Source organism: Lynx rufus, unplaced genomic scaffold (assembly GCF_022079265.1).
Source record: "Lynx rufus isolate CCGP_SWC_20201006 ecotype Redwood Valley unplaced genomic scaffold, mLynRuf1.p SCAF_24, whole genome shotgun sequence".
In the NCBI taxonomy this organism is placed as follows: domain Eukaryota; kingdom Metazoa; phylum Chordata; class Mammalia; order Carnivora; family Felidae; genus Lynx; species Lynx rufus.
Genome location: NW_025814839.1, coordinates 2,304,784 through 2,328,172, shown reverse-complemented (window position 1 = coordinate 2,328,172; position 23,389 = coordinate 2,304,784). Strand labels below are relative to the sequence as shown.

General features: G+C 46.2%; 1 protein-coding gene across 2 annotated transcripts in view; it reads left to right on the top strand.

Moving 5' to 3' along the window:
• TMEM120B (transmembrane protein 120B) overlaps nt 1-23,389 on the top strand; it is a 41,351-nt gene that overhangs the window by 8,960 nt on the left and 9,002 nt on the right. For both annotated transcript variants that reach the window (XM_047088031.1, XM_047088030.1), the window contains exons 2-6: nt 8,187-8,305; nt 9,986-10,102; nt 13,655-13,714; nt 14,428-14,523; nt 19,838-19,927. In XM_047088031.1, coding sequence (XP_046943987.1) covers nt 8,187-8,305; nt 9,986-10,102; nt 13,655-13,714; nt 14,428-14,523; nt 19,838-19,927 — 482 coding nt within the window. The remainder of the gene's footprint in view (nt 1-8,186; nt 8,306-9,985; nt 10,103-13,654; nt 13,715-14,427; nt 14,524-19,837; nt 19,928-23,389) is intronic.

The window sequence follows — 23,389 nt, the reverse complement described above, 5'->3', positions numbered from 1 at the left end:
ACCTTGTATGGTTAACTTTGCCCAGAAGGAAAACTCTGTTCTTATGCATTTTTGTTTGTTTACTTATTTTGTGTGTGTGTGCATGAGAGAGTGTTTGTTTAGTGTGTGTATGTGTGTGTGTGTGTGTGTGTGTGTGTGTGTGAGAGAGAGAGAGAGAGAGAGAGAGGGAGAGAGAGAGAGAGAGAGAGAGAGAGGGATTGAGAGAGAGAGAACATGAGCAGACGAGCAGGGGAGGGGCAGAGAGAGAGGGAAAAGGAGAGAATCCCAAGCAGGCTCTGTGCCATCAGCACAGAGCCCAGTGCACAGCTCGAACTCCCAAACCTTGTGAGATCACAACCTGAGCCGAAATCAAGAGTCGTATACTTAACGGACTGAACCACCCAGATGCCCCTGTTCTTAGGCATTTTAATCTAGATTCTGACATTTGCTTCTGAAATGAAGACATTCAATTCAAACTGGCAAAGCTAAACAGACTAAAACACCATTTGTTTGCATATGTAATTGGGAGGTCAAAGGTAAACTGACCATCTAGGGGCTCAAATAAATGAACCCTTGGGGCTCAGCTTTCTTCTACCTCTCTGCCCTGTTTTCCCATCAGTTGGATCCGTGCTGAAGCAAGATGGCCCCATTCGCTCTGGGCTCAAATTAGCTCTTCTTCCTTCAAACTAGTGGAGGAAGAACTCTTGTTCAGCAGTTCTGATGAAATCCCCCCTCCCCACCCCCCCCCCCCCAACTGAGTTTTGCTGGTTTTGAATGCCTGTCTCTGAATCAGCCTGCTTGGGTCAGGAGGCTAATGTTCTGATTGGCCAGCCTGGGTCATATGCCCTGAAACCTGGGACAGGTTCAACCTCATTCCTAGTCACATTTCAATAACTGAGTGTGGGGGAGGGATAGATCTCCAAAGAAACTGTGGAGACATTAACCAGAAGGGGAATAGCTGCGTAGTTGGCAAAAACAACAGAAAGCTTCCATATGGTGACCAGTTCTATTTGAGGCCACAGGTTCAGGGTTGACTGGATGAAAGGCAGGTTTGGAGATTGGATTGCTGCATTGTGGTTCATCTTGCTCCTGGAAAAAGCATCTGAAAGCACAGGTTTAATCGAGGGTCTTCTGGAGACAGGTGCAGAGGACAGCCAGGGATTCCAAGGGAGGACAAGAGTTACATCCCACCATCTGACCTCCCAGAACCACTCTGTGGACAATGCATCAAGAGACAGCTGTTAGGAAATGGTGTAGCTGCTGTGGAAAATGGTATGGTAATTCCTAAAAAATATATTAAATAAATTACTATTTGGTCTAGCAAACCCACTTCTGGGTGTATACCCAAAAGAATTGAAAACAGGGACTCAAAACAGATGCTTATATACCCATGTTCATAGTAACATTATATATATATATATATATATATATATATATATATGTATGTATGTATACCTTCTCCCTCCCTCTCTCTCTCTCTCTCACGTGCGCACACACACACACACACACACACACACAATGGAATATTACTCAGCCATAAAAGAATGAAATGTTGCCATTTGCACCAATGTGGATGGAGCTAGAGAGTATAATGCTAAGTGAAATAGGTCTGTCAAAGAAATATACCATATGCTTTCACTCATGTAGAATTTAAGAAACAAAACGAATGAGCAAAGGGAAAAAAAGAGAAATCAAGAAACAAACTCTTAATTATTAGAGAACAAACTGATGGTTGCCAGAGGGGAAGGGAGTGGGGGGGATGGGTTAAATAGGTGATGGGGATTAAGTACTGCGCTTGTGATGGCACTGGGTGATGTATGGAATTGTTGGATCACTATATTGTACACCTGAAACTAATAGAATACTGTATATTAAGTAACTGGAATTTTTAAAAATGTAATCATGTATTCCCCCATCCCCCAAAAAACCCTGCATTTTTTCCCCCAAAGTGTTTCTGAGACGTCAGACCTAAATTATGAAGAACTAGAAGGGTCCACATGTATGATTCAGTTAAACTCATCCGGTTCTTTTTTTTTTTTTTAATTTTTTTTTAATGTTTATTTATTTTTGAGAGAGACAGAGACAAAATGCGAGTGGGTTAGGGGCAGAGCGAGAGGTAGACGCAGAATCCAAAGCAGGCTCCAGGCTCTGAGCCGTCAGCACAGAGCCTGACGCGGGGCTTGAACCCACGAACTGCGAGATCATGACCTGAGCTGAAGTCAGCCGCTCAACTGACTGAACCACCCAGGTGCCCGTTTGTTTGTTTGTTTGTTTGTTTGTTTGTTTGTTTGTTTTTTAAGGACAGTATATAGTTCTACTTATCTAAGGTATCTGGGAGAGTAAAATTTATTTTTTTTTTAATTAAAAAAAATTTTTTTTTAACGTTTAGTTATTTTTGAGACAGAGAGAGACAGAGCATGAACAGAGGAAGGGCAGAGAGAGAGGGAGACATAGAATCTGAAACGGGCTCCAGGCTCTGAGCTGTCAGCACAGAGCCCGACGCGGGACTCGAACTCATGAACTGTGAGATCATGATCTGAGCCGAAGTTGGTCGCCTAACCGACTGAGCCACCCAGGTGCCCCTGGGGGAGTCAGATTTATAGAGAAAGTAGGATGGTGGTTGCCAGGGTCTGGGGAAATAGAAAATGGAGTTATTGTTTTATGGGTTTGGAGTTTCAGTGGGGATGATGAAAAAGTTCTGGGGATGGATGGTGGGGATGGCTGCCCAATGATGTGAACATATCTAACGCCACCAAATTGTACACTTAAAATGATTAATAGTTTTTTTTAATTAAAAAAATTTTTTAATATTTTTATTTATTTTTGGGAGAGAGCATGAGCGGGGAAAGGGGAGAGAGAGGGAGACACAGAATCCAAAGCAGGCTCCAGGCTCTGAGCTGTCAGCACAAAACCTGACATGGGGCTTAAACCCACAAACTGTGAGATGTGAGCCCGACTTCGGACCTGAGCTGAAGTCCGAAGCTTAACCGACTGAACCACCCAGGCGCCCCTACACTTAAAATAATTAAGAGGGTAATTTTTAAGATGTGTCTTACATAAATCAGAAAAATTTTTAAAAATCTTAATGGTTAAAGTGGTAAATTTTATGTTATATATATTCTACTGCAGTTAAAGAGAGAAAGAGGCAGGTTTCTGGAGGAAAATTAGGATCCAAGAGATGAATTGGTAAATGTTCCTACTGCTTGTGGGACTGGCATGAGGGTAGAATCAGCAGAGTCTGAGCATGGGCGAGGAATGCCCTGGGAGTGGAGCATATGTCACACTAAGGGCCTTGTTTCTGATTCCCTCCTCCCCTTCCCCCCACCCCATGTTGTCCTCCTCGTAGCTGGCAAATCCTGAGCCTGGAGCTGGAGACAAGAGTAGACCAGATGTATGGTCTCCAGTATAGGATCTCCCCTGGGAAGTGGTTCTAGCTGATGGCAGAGAGAGAGAGAGAGAGAGAGAACCAGAGGGGAGCAGGAGTGACTCCATATGCCTGGGGACAAAATTGTGGGAAGGCTCGCCGACTTCCTATCCCTACCCAGTCCGATGCCATAGCACTGAGCAGAAAATATCACCAGCAGAGCTTTAGACAAGTGCCTGTAGAAAAGTAGATGTCATTGAGTGTTGTTGAGGTGTGGACAACTATCATACACTGTGGATGGGAGTGTAAATTGGTAGAGCCACTCTGTGGGCAGTTTGCCAAGATCTATTAAAACTAAAACCAAGGCTGTACACTCTGATCCAGCAATCCTCTTCTCTGCCCTAGAGAGATGCTTGTGTGTATGGCCAGGGAGGCAGCGCAAAGATGTTATTCAGTGTTGCATTGTTGGTTATAGGCAGAGACTAGAAATGACCTACATATCCAGCGATAGGAGAGTGGCTCAATAAACTGTAGCATGTCCACAGCATAGCACTAAAAAGAATGAAGTATGTGTATCCATATATTCTTATGTTGGTAGAGCTTCAAGACATATTGTGGAGTGAGAAAAGAAAGTTGTGGAATTGTATCTATATTCTGATACTTTTATTATATTTTTAAAAATCAAAAGTATGTGTGTTAGGGTCTAAGCTATGCTGCTGTAACAAAGAGATCCCCAAATTTAGAAGAAGAAAAAAAAAGGCTTAAATGAGGTAGCTTCTTTCTCACCTAACAGTCCAAAGGGAGTGTGGTCCAGGGTAAGTGGTGTTCAGTTTTGTGTTGCTATATGAAACAGCAGTGATTACATTTTGCTTATGGATTCTGTGGCTCAGGAGTTTAGACAGGGCCATGGAGTGGCTTGACTGTGCTCTATGATGTCAGAGGCTTTAGCTGGGAAGACTTGAATGGCTGGGAGTAACTTACACGGCTGTGGCTAGAATCATCTGGAGGTTTCTTTACCCATGCATCTAAATGCCTGAGCTGGAATGACAAGAACCTTTGTCTTAATTGGGACTATTGCTCAGAGTACCTACATGTGACTTCTCTATGTGGTTAGGATTTCCATACAACATGGTGGCCTCAGAGTAGTTGAACTGTTTGCTCTAAAAGCAGATGTTCCAGCAAAAAAGGCAGAAGCCACATGGCCTTCCATACGTATTCTCAGAAACTGTCATGTTGCCCCTGCCATATTTTATCGGTCAAACCAGCCACAAGCCTGTTTGTATTTAAGAGGAGGGAACAGAGATCCCACCTCTTTATGTGAGGAGTGCCAAGGGGTGGGCATTCTGTTTTAAAACCATCACAGGTGAGAAGCTCTGTCACATGAGGTCACCCAAGGTTGGTTTGGCTGGGGAAGGGACATTGGACTTTGCCATTGACATGTGGCTTCCATTTCTGGTTTCAAGGTAACTGCACCTGTTGTCGTCATATCCCAGCCAGGGAAAGGGACAGTGGAGGGCAAGCATCTCCTTATAAAAAGGTGGTTCAGAACTTGTATACGTCACTTCTACCTGCATCCCTTTGGCTAACTCTTAGTCCTGCTGCTACACACAGCCACAAGGGAGGCTGGGAAATGTCTGTTACTGAGCAGCTACGTGCCCAGCTACAACTCAGTGTGGTCCTGTTACTAAAGGAAGTAAAGGAGAATGAGTATTAGGAACAATTAATTTTTGCAACAGCGTGTATTTTTCATAAATATGTATATATATTTGTGTGCATATGTATAGAAATAGGCCTATGTAGAATACAGAAATACATAGATAAATAGACTGCAGTCTGAAAGAATACATAGAAAAAGGTCTAGAAGAAACTAGTAACAGTAGTTACCTCTGGAGAAGGGGGAGAAGACAGGATGGGGGATATTCATAGCTGACTGTAGCTGTAGCTGTAGTGTTTTAATTTTTAACAAGGATAATGTCTTCATGTTTTACTTTGAAATTAAATATTAATTTAAGCCCAGGAGGGCCTGGTGAGCATCTGGCTGCTGATGTTGCAGTCTTGGTCTTATCTTTCCATAGTGGGACCCAGCACCAAAGAGAGCCAGGAGGTAGCATGGCCCTTAATCTCCCAGGAGACTCAGCTGGTGTTTCAGGGGACTTTTGGTTCAGAGGCCCCACATTCTCAAAGTCTGTGTACTCTATTTGGGGTATTTCTGCCCCCATCCTTCCTGTCCAGTTCTAGAGGGTTTCCTTTGTTACTAGCAGATTAGTTGAACATAGAGGGCTGTTTGGGCACTGAGGAATTCAAAAGTGAATAAATTACAGCCTCCTTCTGTACAGATTACTTGTTCATTACAGATAGGAAGCTGGTCACTGTAAGTGGGGAAAGCAGTGGACAGAGACTTTCCCAGGCAATCAAAGTTAACATCACAGACACTGTGTCCCTCCTGATAGGAGACACTGAGGACACAGAGTCACTCTAATGGCATTTCTGTCCCAAATGCATAACCAAAATCCATTCATGAGGAAATACCTGACAAGCTCAGATGGGGGGACATTCTTCAAAACAACTGGACTGAACCCTTTTAAAATGTCCATGTCATGAAAGACAAAGGAAAGTTGAGGAGCTGTTGTAGACTGAAGGAGTCTAATGAGATACAATGATTTGATCATTGTACTGTGAATGTGTAAGAGAATGTCGTGTTCTTAGGAAATATGCACTGAAGTATTTAATAGTAAAGAAGCATGTTGTCTACAGTCAACTCCCAAACGGTTTAGAAAGGAGTAGGCAAACTTTTTTGGCAGAAAGGCTAGGTAATGAGGATTCTAGGCTGTGGCGGGCCATATGGTCTGTGTCACAACAACTCGCTCTGCTGATGTAGCGCCAGAGTAGCCACGACAATATGTAAATGAACGGGTGTGGCTGTGCTCCAATAAAGTTTATTTATGGATAGTGAAATTTCAATTTCATATACTTTTCACGTGTCATGAAGCATTCTTCTTTTGAGTTTTTTCAGCCAGGCAAAAATCATTCTAGCTTACTGCCCATACAAAATCTGGTGGCTGGATTCGGCCTGTGGGTTGTAGTTCACTGATGCCTGAAATAGAAGAAGAACGCACACACACACGATAAAGCAAATACGTATGGCATAATGCTAACCGTAAATCTGGGTGAAGGGTACAGGGGAGTTCTTTTTATTCTTCTTACAGTTCTTTAGCAAGTTTGGAATTATTTTAAAGTAAAAAGTTAGGGGCACCTGGGTGACTCAGTCGTTGAGTGCCCGACTCTTGGTTTCAGCTCAGGTCATGATCTCATAGTTTGTGGATTCGGGCCCCATGTCGGGTTCTGTACTGTCAGTGTGGAGCCTGCTTGGAATCCTCTCTTTCTTTGCCCTTCTCCTGCTTGAGTGCTCTCTCTCTCTCAAAAAAATAAATTAAAAACAAGAAAATGTTTAAAATAAAATAAAAAGTTAAATAAACAGCATGATTTTCCTCCCTGGGGGGCCCAGGAAGGAGAGGTTGAGGATACTGTGTAAATTCGGGGGAACAAACCCTCTCATCTCAGGGCCAAGGGAGACTTGCTCATAGTGTTCTTTGAAGCTGTTCCTTACTGTTATTTGTTCACTTCACTGCCTTCACTTCTTCCTTATTTTCTGGCTTAACTGTCATGTCTAGAGACCCCACTTGGCAGATGTGAGAGTTTGGGCTCTGGCCTCATCCTTTAACTGTCCCCTTTTTCTCTCCCTCTGCTAAATACATTTCACCACCACCCAAGAAAACAGATGCTTTAAATATGTTCATCGGGTTATTGTTTTTTTAGTGTCATGGTCCCTGTCCCTAATAGTTTCCTCCAAATTGTTGGTGTTTGTCTTAGATTATCAGAACTCTAGAGGGAAAAAGTTGTTTCTCTGCATATGTTGGGGTGTAATGTTGGGGGAGGTGCCCTGTGGCAGAGTGATGGAGAAGTTACTGTGTTCATTCTCCCTGCACGGGGAAGTCTCTTGTATTTCCCCTGGCCTTATGGCCCTGAATGTTTATTTCCAGATACTGGCTTTATTGGAGTGACTGTTCCTGGGGTAGGGAGGGCTAGCTTTACGGGAAGAGGTATGTCCTTTTAGTTGACTTAGCAAGAACTCTCTTCATTGCTAGGATCAGAAACCCAACTCAGATTGGCCTAAGTGAAAAGGAATTTATTAATTCATATAATGAAGAGCATTACATTCAGACCTGGTTAAATCTAAGGGCTGAAATGATGCTGTGAGAATGCTGTCTTGTACCCTGTTGCAATTATATTTGTGTTTGGCTTCATTTGCTCTGCAGCCCCAGGTGTACTTTCTACCAGATTAGCAAACCCAGAAGGAGGGCATTTCTAAACCAATACTTAGAGCCACAGTCCCCAGACTGACCTCATTGGCCCAAATAAGCCACGTGTCTGCCTCTGAGCCAGTCAGTGGCCAGGGGATTGGAGGATACTGATTGGCCAGACCTAGGTCACATGACTGCTCCTGGCATGGAGACTCTTAGCTCTAGTCAAACCAACTGGACCAAGAATTGACAAGAGGTGGCCTCTCAAAGGCATTATTTGGTTGCCTTTACCATTAGGAAGGATAGAACCTGTCTAGGGAAAAAACAAACAAACAAACAAACATTGGTTCCTTACACAAGTGCTGTGCCATGCTGCCTTTCCTAATACCAGCCCCAGTTTTGTAATCCACATCTCTGATAGTGGTAGTTGTATCATCTCAGCTGCCAAACTGACTTCCGTAGTCATGTCCTATGATACAAACTATGAAAAACGTCCCATTCCTGTTCTCCCATACACCCTGCTTGGGGTCTCTATCCCTCAGGAAACCCACAGGATCTACAGGCAGAAGCTGGAGGAGCTGACTTCACTTCAGACTTTATGTAGTGGCTCTATCAACAAGCAGAAGACGCGACTAAAGGACTTGAAGCACACACTCCAGAGGTAGGTGAGGCTGCAGTGCCCCTGGTTTTAAGGGCTAAAAACCCAACTCAGCTGTCTTGAGCAGAGAATGGAAATTTTAGTGGAAAAATTCCAGGAGTAATTTCAGACATCACTGGATCCATGGGTCAAAAGATGTTTTTAGGATTTTTCCCCCCTCTGAATTCTGCCTTCCTCTAGATTGGCTTCACTCTCAGGCCGACTGTCCCGTTATGGTCACCGAGATGGCCACCAGCAGTGCCAGACTTGTGTCTTCCAGCCATACTTCCTATTGGTTTGGTTACCCCAGCAGAATAACTTGCTTTTCCAGCAAGAGTTCTGGATGTGATCCTCATTAGCTGGAATTGGTCACGTGCCCATTTGTGAACTAATCACTGAGACTCTGGTTAGGCAAGACTAGGTCATAGGCTTAGTTTATGGACCTGGGGAATGGGACAGCCTTACTTGAACTATATGGAAGGGGAAAGAGGATGAGAGAGAGTTCCCTAGAGGAAAGTTGTTATAGGTCTCTCGTGTAGGTGGTGGGAAATCTGGTATCCCCGGGGGGACATACTTAAGCTCATGATTTAGTTCAGTTCTTGAGGCCAGGATCATATGTCCACTTTCCGATTGATCCTCACGTCCTCATGGTTCGGAAATTGCTCTCATCCCTCATAGGTGAAGGAGCCCAGTGAATGCTGTGATCCCCAGGCAGGCAGGGAGACCGAGGCTCTGAGTGGCTTATCCCAGTATACTTAGCTGGGACTCCATATCATAGTGTGTAACTCCTGGTCCATTTTTCCCTTCCCTTGTGGACAGTTTTTGCAAAGGTTGCTGGTTATATCTCTAGCCTTGGCCGACCATTTTGGAAATGGAGGCCCATTAGTCATGGAGTAGAGTATGGATGGTTCCATGTAATGATATCACCACTCTTGGAAAAACACATCTTACTGATGGTAAGATTCAATAGTCTTCATCAGGCTAGGATTTTTCAACCTTGGCACTGTTGACAGTTCTGCTGCAGGGTCTGTCCTGTGCATTAAGGGATGTTTAGCAGCATCCCTGGCCTCTCTCCCTGTTTGACAAACAAAATATTCCTAGACATTGCCAAGTGTTTCCATTGGGTTAGAGAACCCATGGGACCCATGAGAACCATTGGGTTAGAAGGTTGAGCCATGAGGGTGCCTACTATTCTGAGAGTGTGTCCACTGACTTGTTTTTCTAGCTTTATGAGTTAAATATCACCAAAGAATATAACAGACAATGATCATTTAGCTGCTTTTACATTTAAAGCACTTTCCTGTCTGCCCTTCTCATAATCAGGCTATTCTTCTAGAATAGTAAGAAGCATGGTATTGCCTGTAGAGGTCCATCGAGCTCATGCTTGAGTATCAAGGGCCATTCTAAATGTGTTGCTTTGCTTGTGCTCACTTAATCCTCACAACAGTATTGTCCATGAGGTAGGCCTGATGCTACTCCTGATTTTCAGGTATGGAAAATAAGGCAGGGAGGTTAAAGAACTTTCCCAAGGTCACAAGACTAGCAGGGACCCAGTGTCAAACCCACAGGGTGCAGAGGGAGAATTGAGGTTACAAGAAGCATTGAGATAGAAAGATGGGAGGGTAGTGCCCAGAGCTCCCGGATTCTTCCTCCAGTCTGAGTAACACGGCTGCTTCTCCTATGCCCACACTTCTGACCAAACAGGTACAAGCACCATGCGAGTCGGGAGGAGGCAGAGCTCATCCAGCAGATGAGTGCCAACATCAAGGAGCGGCAGAATGTCTTCTTCGACATGGAGGCCTACCTGCCCAAGAAGAATGGGTAGGAACTGGAAACATATCCCACCCCTGCAGGGCAACAAAGAAAAGGAAGCTTCCTTATGTGTTCCTCCATGGAACGGGCAGGGATCTCAGAGTGAACTTCCTGGGAGGGCTTTGGCAAGGAACTAGATGTAAGATCTCGTTTCTAGCACTGGCCGCATGCCTGGGGCCACCCAAGGTCCAGAGGAAAGTTTTCTCCCAAAAAACAAACATTTATTTATTTTTATTTTAAATTTCAGTATAGTTAACAGACAGCATTGTATTCGTTTCAGGTATACGGTATAGTGATTTAATTCCATACATCACCCAGTGCTCATCACCACAAGTGCGCCCTTAATCCCCTTACCTATTCCCCACCCCCCCTCTGGTAACCATTAGTTTTTTTTCTCTGTAGTTAAGAGTCTGTTTCTTGGTTTCTCTCTCTCTCTCTCTCTCTCTCTTTTTTCCTTTGAGAACAAACATTTATTGAGTGCCTGCTGTATGCCTGGCATTGTGCTGGGGGCTCTTGAATTGTCTACAGCTTGGTGAGTCGGACCCAGATATCTGAATTCTACAAGGTTCAGAGACATAGTGGGTGTTTTGCTCAGGTGGCGCAGCCCAGGTTTGGATGTGAATACCCTGACTCCAGAGCTTGTGTTCTTTCTGTCTTCCTCCTTCGGAGAAGTCCCATCTCCTCCCTCAAGTGACATCACTCCCACCTGTTCCAGAGCGAGCGAGATCGAACAGCGTTGTATCAAAACCTGATGCGGGCTCCCAAGTGTGCTCCCATCACTTCCCTCTGCCCTTTTTCCTGGTTTGGCCTAACACAAAGTCAGAGCCCCTGTGAGGAGACTACTAGCCCTTTCACATTTGAAGTCATTCTTCTTGGCTTTTTTTTTTTTTTTTTCTTTTTTTGGTGCCAAATTTGGTGAAAATCTCCCTAAGTTGGATGGTGATAATTTTCCATAGAATGAAACAGCATGACCCTCTTTTACAATGTGGCTCAGATCGTCTTTCCAAGCTCCAGTCTCCTCAGTCCTCCGTGCATTTTACACCAGTTGGCAATCTTTGGATTACAAATGTCCGAAAACCCAACTCAAAGTGCTTAAGAAAAATAGGGGATTTATTGGCTCATGTAACTAAAAGGTCCAGATGTTGCTGTGGGTCTGGCCAGATCCTGCTGCTCAAATGATACTGTTAGGCTCTCTCTCTCTCTCTCTCTCTCTCTCTCTCAGTGAGCTTTCATTTTACTCTCTCTGCCAGTGTGTTTAGCTGGCCGGGGTTGCTCTGGGTTTGCATTCTGCCTGCTTAGCAATCCCAGTAAAGAAAGCATCTTTGTTTCTTAGTAGTTCTGGGAAAAATCCCAGGACCGAGTCTTATTGGCCTGTGACCAGTGTGTCCCATGACCATTATTGACCCAATCAGGGATGCACTGCTTTGATCGGCTAAGCCTGGCTCATGTGCCTTACCTTAGGGTCTGGGAGGAAAAGAGACTCTCTTTCAGGAAGTAGGGACTATATTGCTAGGCAAAAAACAACAGATGTTCTTTTCACATCTCTGCTTCAGTTACACCAGACTGGAAATGCCCCCTAGCACTTACTCATAGCTAGAAAGAAGACTCCTCTTTTCTCTTTTCTCCTCTCAGCCTTCTACTCATCCTTCAAAGCCCAGTTCAGATGTTAATCACCTCAGTGAAGCCTTTCTAAAACCCCCTCTCCCTCTGCGGAATTAACCCTTATGAGATTTCATACATAACCTTTTATTTACACTTTTATTGGTGCATTAGAGTGCAGGCTATTTTGTAACAAAAGCCCAATGATACAAGAGCTCAAACAACTGGAGGTTTCTGTCTCAAACATAACAGTCCAGAGGTGAGTGGGCCAAGAGTGGTGGGCTCATGGGGTCATCTAGGGACTCAGGGTCTTTCCAGCACCAACTCACTGCTTCACCACCCTTCAGAGAGTTGTCCTCATCTGCATGAGCAGAGCTGGCTCGCACCATCACATCCTCAGGAAGTGGGGAAGAGTCAGGGAGTAGAGGGCAAGCAGATAACTTTATACAAAAAACAAAACAAAACAAACAATATTTGCCATTTCCCAGTGGAGCCAAAAACATAGATATTCAGTAACCCAGAAATTCCGCTCCTGTCTGCATAGCCAATGGAAGTGAGCACTTCTGTCCTCCAAAAGACACGTATAAGAGTGTTGACAACAAAGACGCCAGACACAAAGGCTACATATTACACAAGTCTTTTTAGAAATCTTTTTTTTTTTTAGTGTTTATTTATTTTTGAGAGAGACAGAGATACAGAGCACGATCAGGGGAGGGGCAGAGAGAGAGAGAGAGAGAGAGAGAGAGAGAGACACAGAATCTGAAGCAGGCTCCAGGCTCTGAGCTGTGAGCACAGAGCCCGACGTGGGGCTCGGACTCATGAACGGTGAGATCATGACCTGAGCTGAAGTTGAACGCTTAACCAACTGAGCCACCCAGGCGCCCCCACACGAGTCTTTTTATATGAAATGTCCAGAACAGGCAAATCCATAGATGTAAAGTAGGTTAGTGGTTGCCACATGCTGGCAGGGGAGGGAGGAAAGGGAGTGACTGCTGATGGGTCCGGGCTTTCTTTGGGGATGATGAACATGTTCTAGAATTAGGTAATAGTGATGGTCGTACAATGTTGGGAATATACTGTAAATCATTAAATTGTGTACTTTAAAAGGGGGATGTTATTGGGGTGCCTGACTGGCTCAGTCAGAGGAGCATATGACTCTTGATCCTGGGGTTGTGAGTTCGAGCCCCACGTGAAGTGTAAAGATTACTTAAAAAAAAAAACTGTAAAAGGGTGATGTAATGGGGGTGCCTGCCTGGCTAAGTCAGAAGACCTTGTGACTTATGATCTCAGGGTTGTGAGTTTGAGCCCCACGTGGAGGGGGTAGAGATCACTTAAATACATAAAACCTTAACAAAAAAAGGGTGATGTTATGGTATGTGAATTACATCTCAATTAAAAAAAAAAAAAAAAGAATGTTCAGAGCAGCTGTATTTCTATTAGCCAAAAACTGAAAACAACCTGAGTGTTCGTCAGTAGCAGAATGAATAAATAAGTTGTGGTATCTCCAGTCACTGGAATACTATGTATAGACAACATGGATGAATCTCACAGACATAATATGGAGGGAAAGAAGCCAGGCATAAATATACTGAAGGTTATACCTCAGTTTTAAAAAGAGCCCTTTTTAAATTGACCTAGAGATTGTATACATGCCTTCACCATATTGGCTGGAACTTAGTCATATGCTCACATTGGCTGCAAGGGAGCCTGGGAAATGTGGTCTGTCAGCCAGCTAAAATGGGGGGACAATGAGTTTGTCATGACTGTTGTGTGTCACAGTTTTCACATTCTTTAGGTGATCATCATTCCCATTCCACGTGAAAATTTTACCAATGAGCTTAGCACCCTGTTTTCTACCACCAGTGCTCCATGTGTGCTTATTGAGTTTGAATGGTTTTGGTTGGGGCCCCCTCCCAGGGCTGTTAAGGAACACGGTGGCCCTCACAGGTATTTTCCTTCCAGGCTCTACTTAAACCTGGTCCTTGGCAATGTGAATGTGACCCTTCTCAGCAACCAGGCTAAGTAAGTATCTCAGATTCCCAGCTGGCATTAGGGAAGCCAGGCATTTTGTTCTTTCAACTCAGGAGAAATGAACGAAGCTAGAATTTTTGCGTAAATAAAGAAATATTAATAGTTGGGGGATATTAATATTAATATTTTTGCGTAAATTAAGAAATATTAATAGTTGGGGCTCTGGCTCTTGGTCTTTCTGACACTCTCTTCCTCGTTGGGGGACCATCCTGGGAAGGTTCTTTCCCTCTTTTCACACAGTCAATACACTGGGTGAACAGAAGTGCCACTTCCCCATGAGAAATGGCCCCTGCCCCATTCCACTCCTTATCACACACAGTTCTCCTGGGAAGCAGGCAGTACTGTCACCTGAAATCAGTCAGTCCCAGGGGCAGTGCAGCCGTGGTGTTTCTCTTGCGGTAGCTGGTTGGGAAGGAACCTGTGTCCACCCCCTGCCCATCCCTATCACAGGCCCAGAGACCTACTTGAGAGTCTAGCAACATGGGAGCTTTGCGCATTGGCCCCCTTTCTGTAATTGATCATCACTATTAATTCAAGACCAGAGCTTTCCTTTGGTGGGATCAGAAGGTCCTTGTGGGCTGTGGGTAGTGGTAGGTGAAGGATCTGATGGGGCTGAGGATTCTGCCCCCAGATGGGATACAGTTATATTACTATAACTATAGTAATAGTTGTGTGACCTTTTCTGGGGGTGTCTATCAATGCAGATTTGCTTACAAGGATGAGTACGAGAAGTTCAAGCTCTACCTGACCATCATCCTGCTCCTAGGTGCTGTGGCGTGTCGATTTGTCCTTCACTACAGGTAACGGGAAGGTGGTGGTGTGTGTAGGCATGGAGTTGGTGGGGCATCTCTCCTGCATCTGCAACGTTTGGTAGATTGTAGGTAGAGAAGAGCTGTTTCTCATGGGAAATGGCAGCCATGTCCACCCTACATCCATTCAACAAATATCTACTGAACAGCTACTGGAAGAGGCCTTATAACTAGTAGATAGGAAAGAGCCCAGTGGCACACTGACATTGTAGAATGTTATTTGGCCATAAATAGGAATGAAGTACTGACACGTGCTTCGACATGGATGATCCTTGAAAACGTTATGCTCAGTGAAGTTAGAAAAGGCCACATATTGATTGTATGATTCCGTTTATATGAAATGTCTAGAACAGGCACATCTAGAGAGGCAGAAAGCAGATCAGTGGTCAGGAGCAGGGCGGAGGGGAAATGGGGGAGGGTACTGTTGATGGGTATAGGGTTTCTTTTGGAGTGATGAGAAGGTTCCAGAATTAGATGGAAGTCATGAATGTACAACCCTCTGAATATACTAAAACCTAATGAACTGTGTACTTCGGAAGGGTGAATTTTATGGTATGTGAATTATATATCAATTATGAACAGAAAGAGAAAACAGGAAAGAAGGGAAGAAAGGAAAGAAAAAGGAAAATATCACAGACTGCCTGGGTTTGAATCCTGGCTTTGGGACTAACTGGCCGTTACCGTGAGCACATTCCCTCTGGGAGCCTCAGTCTCCCCATCTGTAAAATTAGGGAGGGGGGGGACACCAGGCTGTGCGAGCTGCGTGTGGAGGGCTCTGCCCAGTGCCTGGCACCAGCGATGCCGGTGAGAGTGTCAGCCGCTGCTTTTGGAGCAGGTGGAAGCCATGCTGCTCTGAGAGGCTGCGGCCTGGCGGCTCAGGCTGCACTGCCTTATGGGGTTTCATTCCCCCCTCCCCTGCCCTGGCTTTTCTGCCCCGAGGGGAGGTAGCCAAGCACACTTGGGCATTTCGCCCCGTGTCAGGGGTTTATTTCCTTTTCCTGGCAAGCGCTTGGCTGGGAGTCCGGTTGCTGGTCTGGCCACTTGAATGTCCAAACAAAGGCTCTTTGAGGTCCTGGGCCCGTGCCTGCCTGCCGCCTCGGGGCTGGCCAGGTTCCCCGGAGGGTAGAGGCTGCACACATCAGTACTGCCTGCTCACATGCCATTCTGGAAAGGATACAAGTACTTGATGTGCAACCAGATTCCCTTGCACTGGGACATCTAGGGCCCTCAAAAGGGCACACCAGTCGTATGTTGTCAAGTTCTAAAATTCAGTCTTCTCCCCATCCCTTTCTGTGTGCATTTCCTGGGGCTGTAGTAACAGTGCCTCGAACAGGATAGCTTAGAACAACAGAAATCTATTTTCTCACAGTTCTAGAGGCCAAAAGTCTGAAATCAAGGTGTGGGCAGAACCATGCTCACTCTGAAGGCTCTAGGGGAGAATCCTGCCTTGACTCTTCCAGTTTCTGGTGGTGCCTGCTTCCTTGGCGTTCCTGACTTAAAGAAAGCTGTTCCCTTCCATTCTCAGCTTCATGTGCCTCAACCTTGTCCTGTAGCCTCCTTCCCTGTATGTCCCTGTGTTTCTCTTATGGCCTTCTTATGAGGACGCCCGTCTCTGCAGTCAGGGTCCACCCTAACCCAGTATGACCGACCTTATCTTAATTAATTACATTTGCAAAGACCCCTATTTCCAAATAAGGTCATATTCTGAGGTCCTGGGTGGATGTGAACTTTGAGGGAACTCTATTCAACCTAGTATACCTTCTTTGGGTTACAAATAGGACCAGGGAGGGGGGCTGGGCAGGCAGCTTATCTCTCTTCTTTTGCCCTCAGGGAAGCTTGCCCTGCTGTTTAACCTTGGGCAAATGACCTAACCTCTCGCCACACAGAAAATGAAGATAGTGAGAGCTACATGGTAGAATGGTTGAGAGGACTGGATAGGTTATATCTGCAGTGTTTAGTGCCTGGCACATAAGTGCTGCCTAAGCGTGAGCAGTTGTGATGGCTGCCATCTTTTGTGCTGGAGGAGATCACAGCTTAATATCCAGTGCCCAAAGAGCAGGATTTTCTTTCCTTACTCTTGCCCCCTTGAGGTGGTTCCCTTGCTGGGTGCCCCACCCAAAGGCCCTTCCGTGGTGCCTCTAAGTCTGGAGCTGGGCATGGCTAACGTCCCTCAGAACCATGGGTTCTAGGTCCAGCTCTGCCACTCACAGATCGTGTGACCTTGAGTAGAGCCCTTGATCTTTCTGTGTGTGCTTCCTTGTCTTCCCCATGACCAGAGGACATCTGCCCATGTTGCCGGGCCTTTGGGAGGCTTTGGTGAGGCTGCTGGAGAGTGTGATGTCTCCTTCTTCCGCCTTCAGGCCAAGAGGCTGTGTCTAGTTAGAATTGTCCTCTATCAGGATTGGGTTTTGAAGCTGGTAGGAAAGAGGTGGTTGGGATTAAGCTTGGGTTGGTTGGGCTTGGGTTTGGATTTCACTCCTGGGCAGTTCATTTCCTCTCTCTCAATCTCAGTTTCCTCATCTATAAAATGGGAAGTTGTACCATTTTAGTTTGTGGTCCCCCAGAAGTAACCCAAGCACTCAAGCATTTGAGTGCCAGCAGTTTATTTGGGAGGTGATCCCAGGAAACATTGGTAGGGGAATGGGAAGTGAGACAGGAGGGGCTACCTGTGGGCATCTGGACTCCAGTGCTGCTGGAGAACTGGGGACAGCATGGAACATGCCTCAGTTATCCCACTTGAGGGGCGAAGGAGCAAGGGTATTGTTCTTCCTGCTGCTGTTGGTCAGGGGAGTTGAGGACTGCTTCCAGAGGGTGATAAGTCCCCTTCCCTCCTGATCTGCCTCTCGCATCGGTAGAGTGAGCTCTGAGCCCAGGCATGCCAGGAGTTGCAGGTTCTGGCTGTTGGGAGTTCTATAGACGGGCACAGACGCAGTAAATGCACCTGCACAAGAAGCAGTCCCATAGGGCTGTTCGAAGACACAGACAGGTCATCCGTGTCAAGTGCCTGCCCCATTGCAAGTTCCCAGTAATTAGTGCTGGCCTGGTGTGGCATCCTGAAGGTGTGCACGTTTTAATCCTCAGAATCTGCAAATATATTACCTTACATGGCAAAACGTCTTTGCAGATAGGTTAAGCTAAGGATCTTGAGAAGAGATTATCCTGGATTATTCAGTGGCCCCAATGTAAGTACAAGAGTCCTTAGAAGAGGGAGATAGGAGGGTCCGAATCAGAAGCGGAGGTCAGTGATGCAGTGCCACAAAACAAGGAATGCAGGTGCCTCAAGAAGCTGGAAAAGGTAAGGAAATGGATCCTCCCCTACAGCCTCCAGAAGGAGCCCAGCCCTGCTGACCCATTGCAGACTTCTGACCTCCAGAACTATAAGGAAATGTATGTTGCTTTAAGCCACTAGGTTTGTGGTCATTTGTTACAGCAGCAACAGGAAGCTCATACATTTTGTCAGAGCAGGCCGAGGCCAGCATCTCAAGCATGTCCCTAACGTGGTGGGGCCATAAAACTTTACTCCATTCTTCTCTTTACTGACAAGATATAGGAAAGGACCAATGAAAAATATCCTGGTAACCCGGACTCACTCCTGGGCCTGCCTCTTGTTTGGAGGCGAGCTCAGAAGTCAGTATCTAAGTGACTCTGCACTGGGGAGGCCGACCCCACCCCAACACCCTGTTCGAGTAAGCCTTTGATTTCCTCGGAGTTAAGCATCTGAGACTCATTTCTCAGCCTTTGGGTACTCTGTGATACTTCCAAAATTATAACCGGGAACGTATGTAGCCCTTCCTATGCCTCAGGCACTGTTCTACACCCTGCATGTGTGAAACTCAGCCGATGCTCATAGCGGCCTACACGGGAGCTGCTGGTACTCTCCCCCCTCCAGGGGGGGCAGTGATGGCACGGTGGGGGGGATTACCAATGTGCCTCTGGTCCCACAGCGGGAAAGAGGCAGAGCTGAGATTTGAACTCAGGCCCTGAGTTTCCAGAGTGTGCTCCTGGCCCTCCTGAGACTGCCTCTGCAGACGATGGTTCAGGAGGGCTTGGGGTGGAAAGTCTGTCATCTGTGACCACAAAACAGGGTCACATAGCTTGAAAGACACCTTCCAACTTCTACTTATTGTTGGAGTCACACTCTTCCATTTCCCTCCTGGGGTTATCATAGTTGTCCCCATAGTTGTCAGAGACAGGAATGGAGGAGATTGGAAGTGTTCTCCCTCCCATGTGCAGATGGATGGCGCCCCGTACAGTCACTTCTGTTCCCACGCTGAATGGATGTGGAGGGCACTGGCAGCTACCGAGGCGCTTCCCTTTGGGGTGGAAGATAAAGCCTTCATTAGCATCAGGGGCAGGGGAGCCCTCCAAGGGGCTGTCTGTTGCCGGCTCTGTCCCAGGACCCTTCATCCAGGAATGTTCGGGTAGGGGGTCGGCCTTTGCATTTTACAGACAGCAGAGCTGAGGCCGGGCAGGTCTCTGACAGGGTCACACACAGCATGTCTGCAAGCTCTCCACCCTGACCAGGGCACAGCAGCGGCTCCAGCTGCTCTGTTCTGTCCACCTTGAAGACTTGCTCCGCCTAGCTCTGGTACCACAGAGGAGGTGGGGAGTTCTTAAGTTCATCTTACAGACGAGATTCAGGCCGTAAGAACTGTTTTGTAAGTGCAACGAAGTTTAAAGATGGTTTAAGGGGACAGAGGGAATTTACATTTTGAGGCTGTAGACAGTCTAAAAATAAATATTAGAGGGGCGCCTGGGTGGCTCAGTCAGTTGAGCATCCGACTTCGACTCAGGTCATAATCTCACGGTTTGTGAGTTCGAGCCCCGCGTTGGGCTCTGTGCTGACGGCTCAGAGCCTGGAGCCTGCTTCAGATTCTGTGTCTCCTCCTCTCTCTGCCTATCCCCCGCTTGTGCTCTGTCTCTCAAAAATAAATAAATAAATGTAAAAAAAATTTTTTTAATAAACTATTAGGTTTTCTACTTAGAGTCCTGTTGCCATTCCACCAAAAATTTCACATCAGACAGTGAGAATTTAGAAGGGAGAGAGGGTGCCCTAGGCTGAGTGCTCAGGGAGGGAGAGGAAACCAGCTAGAGCCCTAAAGGTGGGTTGGATTTCGGTAGAAAGGTGAGGGAGACAGGCACTCCAGGTGGAGGCCAGGCTTCCTCTGCCTTGCCCAGGATCAGCACGAGTTTCCTGGTAGGCAGCGCTCATCCTGGTGTGCTTGTTCTGTTGCAGCGCGGGTGGGAGATCTGTGCCCGGTTCTCATGCCTGCTCTCCTCTCCGGGGTTGTTTTCTTTCCACCAGGGTGACTGACGAAGTTTTTAACTTCCTGCTGGTGTGGTATTACTGCACCCTGACAATCCGGGAGAGCATTCTCATCAGCAATGGCTCGAGGTAACAGGGGACCTGGCTTTGTGGGGGGGGCGTAGGGGGAGCCAAAGGGAGATCTGGAATGGGTGCAGGGGAGGGCTGTCAGCCCCAGCCTGTATTCCCTTCCTCCTCAGAGGGGGCGGGGGGTTGTCCGTGACTGTTCAGATCCAGGGAGGAGGGAAAACATGTCTGCTGGTGCAGCGTCACTCGCCATGGTCAGTCTCTTACTTACAAAAAACTAACTCAAATGGGTTTAACACAACAAGAAGTTTATTTTCTCGTATCAAGGAACAGGTCTGTTGGGACTGACTTCAGGTCAGGCTTAATCCAGGTACTTAGACAATGTTATCAGGACCCACTTTCTCTCCACCCTTCACCTCTGCCTTCTAGTATGATGTCTTCATTCTCAGTCTCCATGTAGAAGCACCTGGGAGCTCCAGGCTCAAGTCTTTGTTTCTAGCATTCTCAGAAAAATAGGGCACATCACTTTTTTTCCAAGAGCCTCACTGGGTCCCATTGGCACTTGCTGAATCATGTGCCTGTCTCTGCACCAATCACTGTGGCCAGAGAATGCATGGCTGTGATTGGCCAGGCTTGAGCCTCATGCCTGCCCCTACAGCTTAGGAGCTGAGTGTCAGGAGGGGAGTGGTTCCCCAGAGGAAAATTGGGATACTGTCACCATGAGGATGAATGGATTCTGGTGACAGGAGTGACTGGTTCCCCCCCCCCCCCACAGGGAGATAGGGAGGATGGAGAACATGTGGTAACGGCCTTGGTTCAAACCTGCTTTGTTACCCAGCTGGTGCTGAGGAGGAAGACAGTCAGGCTGGGAGTGAGGGTTCCAGAGTTCTAGTCCCAGTGCTATTCCTGAGCAGCTCTGTGACCCTGGGCAACTGATGTCCACTCTCTGGGCTATTTCACAGCCCCCTGGGGGAGTGTGTCTCAGGGTTGCTAAGTGAATCAAGACACTTGGGGCTCCCCATCACTGAGGGCCTCCTATGCCAGGAGCCCTGCTATTTTCTCATTCTCCTTCCTACCCCCACCTGTCTCTGAGCTGAGACCACGACTTGCCACCTGCAGGACCCATTTTCCACAGGTCTGATTCCTTTTTGGGATGGCCGTTTTCATCTCTGTGTGCCATGCTTGCCCCTATTTTCCCCTGAAACAGGAAGTAACAACCGCCCAACCCCTCCCTGCTTCTTTCCCTCTGGACACTACTAAGGAACTGTCATGAACTGTGTATTTCAGATTGGGGGGGGGGTGTCTGCAAACTCCTAAATAATTTGCCACCTTTTCACTTTCTGCCCAGTGGTCTCTTACGGCAGATCCCTGCCCTGCCGGGCCTTAGCCTGCATGTAGAGCCCAGAGGTAAGGAGCAGGGGAACAGCGAGTTTTAGGTATACAGCCCTGCAGCATGTAGCCCTTTAGAAAAAAAGATCAGTGTTTCTCAAACTACACTTGTTTTTTACCCACCCTCTCCATTTTTGCCTTTTCCATGTATCATCTGGTTGATAATGTTCACATTTTAAATCAACCTCTCCTTTTTTTTTAAACTTCAATAAATATTAGTTTATTTTAGAAGGAAATTTTATTTCATCACCACACATGGAAAACCAGCATCAGTCGCAGGAAGGAGGAAGTAGTGTAAAAATATCCTTTTGTTTTCCTTGTATAAGTTATTGAAGTCAATTATTTTTGCTTCCGGAAGGCTCTGAGCCTGAGGCCTGCCATCTCTCTCTTCGTGTGTGTACATGAGTGTGAAAAGGGAGATTTTTGGACCTGAGAGGCATTAAAGAGACTCTCCCAGACTTACTCAGGAGAACAAAGAGAACTAAAGAGATGCCCTTTCCCCACACAGTTCAGTAGCATCTAGTGCGACACTCAGGTGTCATCTAAAACTTGATATACACGCCCCAAGCTTTGGGAAACACTGAAGTGAAAAATCTCACCAAATAAATAACACTCATAGTCTTCCTTAATTGTAGTGAATAGTATCTTTCTGCTTTTGGGTGTCATTGGAGGGGAGCCAGGGTGGTAGATAGTGGGGAAAGGGGGCTGGGGCAAGTGGCAAAGTCTTCTTGGTCATGAATTCTCTTTCTGTTGTCATGGGCTTGCTGTCAGTCTTACAGTTTTATCCTTCTGATGGACTCTAAGAGTCTTCAGAGGCATGCTACATCTCTAACAGTCACTAACACTTTAGTAAGAGTTACTCTGGTCACCTTTTTATCTAGTGTGACAAGCTGTGGATGGGGCGGGGGAGAGGCGTTACCAGAGAGAAAGGAACAGGATTGAGTGGAGGTCCCTGCAAGTGTGGGTCACACCAGGAAAGCGGGGAGGGGGACACAGGGGAGTAGAAGTGGGGTTCCAAAGCCAAGCCTCATTCGCCTAACACTTCAGCAGGTATCTCAAGTTGTAATGGGACTGTTCTTCTGGGCCTGTCTTCTGCTGTGGCCTGGGGCAGGGGTTTGGATGTGGTGGGGGCTGGGATCTGGAATGGGTGGGGTGGGTTTGGTGCTTTATCTTCTGGAATGACTTTGGAGCTGTGGTTCATTAGCTCAGTTAGTGCAATAAGCAAATCAAGTTCCTTTGCAAATCCTGCAAATGAGGGAAAACCACCAGATAGGAGTAAACCTGAGGGGGGAACATATATAAGCATACCTTGTCTAATTGCACTTCGCAAACAAAGTATTTTTTATAAATTGAAGATTTGTGACAACCTTGTGCCGAGCAGGTCTATCGGCATCATTTTTCCAACAGCATTCGCTCATTTGGTGTCTCTGTCACATTTTGCTAATTCTTTCAGTATTTAAAACTTTTTTCATTATTATTATATTTGTTATAGTGATCTGTGATCAGTAATTAAAATTTGCTGAAAGCTCAGATGATGGTTCGTATTTTTTTAGCAATATATATTTTTTAAATTAATTTTTTATTAAAAAAATTTTTTTTAATGTTTATTTATTTTTGAGAGACACAGGGACAGAGTGAGAGCAGGGGAGGGGCAGAGAGAGAGGGAGACACAGAATCCAAAGCAGGCTCCAGGCTCTGGGCTATCAGCACAGAGCCCGACATGGGGCTTGAACCCACGAACTGTGAGATCATGACCTGAGCCGAAGCCAGATGCTTAACTGAGCCACCCAGGCGCCCCTAATTTTTTTTTTAATTTTTTTTTAACATTTATTTATTTTTGAGACAGAGAGAGACAAAGCATGAACGGGGGAGGGGCAGAGAGAGAGGGAGACACAGAATCGGAAGCAAGCTCCAGGCTCCAAGCTGTGAGCACAGAGCCCAATGTGGGGCTCAAACTCAAGCTGTGAGATCATGACCTGAGCTGAAGCCGGACGTTTAACCGACTGAGCCACCCAGGAGCCCCACAATATATTTTTAAATGAGGGTATATACATTGTTTTGGGGGTTTTATTTAAAATGTTTTTAATTTTAGAGTGTGAGCAGGGGAGAGGGGCAGAGGGAGACAGAGAATCTTAA